Raw genomic sequence first — 1,920 nt, 5'->3', positions numbered from 1 at the left:
GCAAGACATTGATAACACCAATTTTCAAAAAAGTTAAGAATGCACCGAATGTAGAATAGTTGACGTCTCAATTGAGTCCATGCCTAGTTCATGGATACTCACATATATATATATATATATATATATATATATATATATATATATATATAGAGAGAGAGAGAGAGAGAGAGAGAGAAGGGAAGGGGGGGTAATGCTGTGAAATAATTAGCTTGCTCTTGAGAAAACCAGAGGTGAACATATTACAACAGAGACGTTAATAGGTAGAGCTGCAATATTCATGATAATTAGATGCGGCGTAGCAACGAGGCTCCGTAGCGGCGGAGTCTTCTCCTGCGCATGACAGAATTAGCCGGGCTGGACGTCATCACTGTCGTCATGTGCAGCCCCGAAACATCCACAGATCGCAAGCTGACGAGGAGCTGCTTGAGGAGTGCGCGGCGCCGTTTGCGCGGTGAGACGGAGCTGGATGTCGAGGAGGAGGTGCTTAATATTTCGGTAGTCATATTGGGCGCGCCAGATTGATCCATGCCCAGCTGCACTGCATCAAATTGGCCGGCTTCAGTACTTGCGGAATCGTTTGCACTGGCCGTGTTTGCATCATCATGGCTCATGTCATGAAGAAGGGGAAGAGGGAGAGGAGGAGTAGGAGCCCCCGACATGGACTTCGTAGAGGCTGTCTGCTGCTGCCTTGACTTGGATGATGGAACCAAGAAGCGGCGGCGGGCAGGCCGTGTGAGCTTGTAAGAGGCCTTGTTCTTCAGCAGCAGGCTGTAATTTACCAGGTGCTTGAGGCGAAGGGAGAGGAGGCGGCGGAAGCGGTGCGTGGGCGGCAGGGCGGCGTCATGATATTTGCTCTCCAAAAACTTGGCGATGGCCTGTGAGCTTGATCCTCCGCGCCTTGCCAGGGACGAGATGGCCTCCGCGCACATCTGCATTAAAACATCCTAACATGCATCAATACCATATAATAGTTGCCTCATAAGTACCAGCTAACATGCACCTGCAAGAAGCCAATTGAGGAGAATTTTACCTGGGCGTAAGTAGGGCGGCTCTTCATGTTGGCTGCGTTTGTGCCTGCGCGCTTGTGTGTGTGTGGGGGGGGCGGGGCGGCCTTAAAAGCAGCGGCCAGGGGCTCTGAGGTGAACACTACGCCATTCACATCCCAAAATTCCGTCTACAAGAAGCCTGACCCTCAGCTTCTCGCTTACGCACTCGCCTTAAATAGGAAATGACCTTGTTTGTTTTTCACACATGCGCCTGGGCCTCGATGAGTTTTAAAAAACTTGTGTGTTTTTCACACCTAAATGGCTTGAGTTCTTTCTATTTGCACAATATACACGTGGCCGCCATGCCGCCTATTCACGTCTCCGCTCGATGCATCTCTCTCTTTCTCACACAAAACAATTGCAAGTCTTTTGTGTGTGAGAAAGAGGGAGACATCGAGTAGCTGCAGGGATTGGGCACATGCGTTAAAAAGGGAAAAAAATCTATCGGTAAAATTTGTTGAACAAAAAAACTCTAGTCACTTTCTTTCTGTCATCGCTCTCCTTCTTTTCTCACGTGTACATCACCACATTCCTCTCTCTCTCTCTCTCTCTCTCTCTCTCTCTCTCTCTCCCCCTCTCTGTTACTCTCTCCCTCTCTCTCTCACACACGCACGCACGCACGCATTGTAAATCTAGATAAAGCACTTTGTGCGCAGGTCCATGATAAAGCTCTAGAGCAAAGGCAAGAGGAGGAGGAACTGGCAATGGCGAGGTGATGGCGTAATGCACAAGAGACAAGAGAAAGAGTCTTGTCATTCATCAAAGAGAAAGGAGAGAGAGATGGGTTGTGGGTCTAAGAGAGAGAGAGAGAGGGGGGGGCTCCACATTTATCGAGGACCCTTAGCCTAAGGGTTCCTACTTAATTTTTTTAACA

At 48.8% G+C, this 1,920-nt stretch overlaps 1 protein-coding gene across 1 annotated transcript; it reads right to left on the bottom strand.

Annotated features, from left to right (window-relative positions):
- Positions 1–202: 202 nt before the first annotated feature.
- On the bottom strand, positions 203–1,078 carry LOC147612313 (uncharacterized). The gene is made up of 2 exons (XM_086783582.1): positions 1,031–1,078; positions 203–929 (listed from the first exon to the last, which is right to left on the bottom strand). Exons 1-2 carry the CDS (start codon positions 1,055–1,057, stop codon positions 285–287), a joined length of 672 nt encoding a protein of 223 aa, XP_086639708.1. The 5' UTR covers positions 1,058–1,078; the 3' UTR covers positions 203–284.
- Between the last annotated feature and the right edge of the window lie 842 nt (positions 1,079–1,920).

This window comes from Cibotium barometz, chromosome 45, assembly GCF_041138505.1.
Source record: "Cibotium barometz isolate CiBa-2024 chromosome 45, ASM4113850v1, whole genome shotgun sequence".
Taxonomy (NCBI): Eukaryota; Viridiplantae; Streptophyta; class Polypodiopsida; order Cyatheales; family Cibotiaceae; genus Cibotium; species Cibotium barometz.
Note: the sequence above shows the minus strand (reverse complement) of the source record. Positions and strands in the feature narration are given on the sequence as shown.

Bases quoted from the DNA above. Each gene is read 5' to 3' on its own strand.
- LOC147612313 (XM_086783582.1), bottom strand. From the start codon at position 1,057: ATGAAGAGCCGCCCTACTTACGCCCAG. The intron at 930-1,030 runs GTAAAATTCTCC...GTTTTAATGCAG, and splicing joins GCCGCCCTACTTACGCCCAG to ATGTGCGCGGAGGCCATCTC.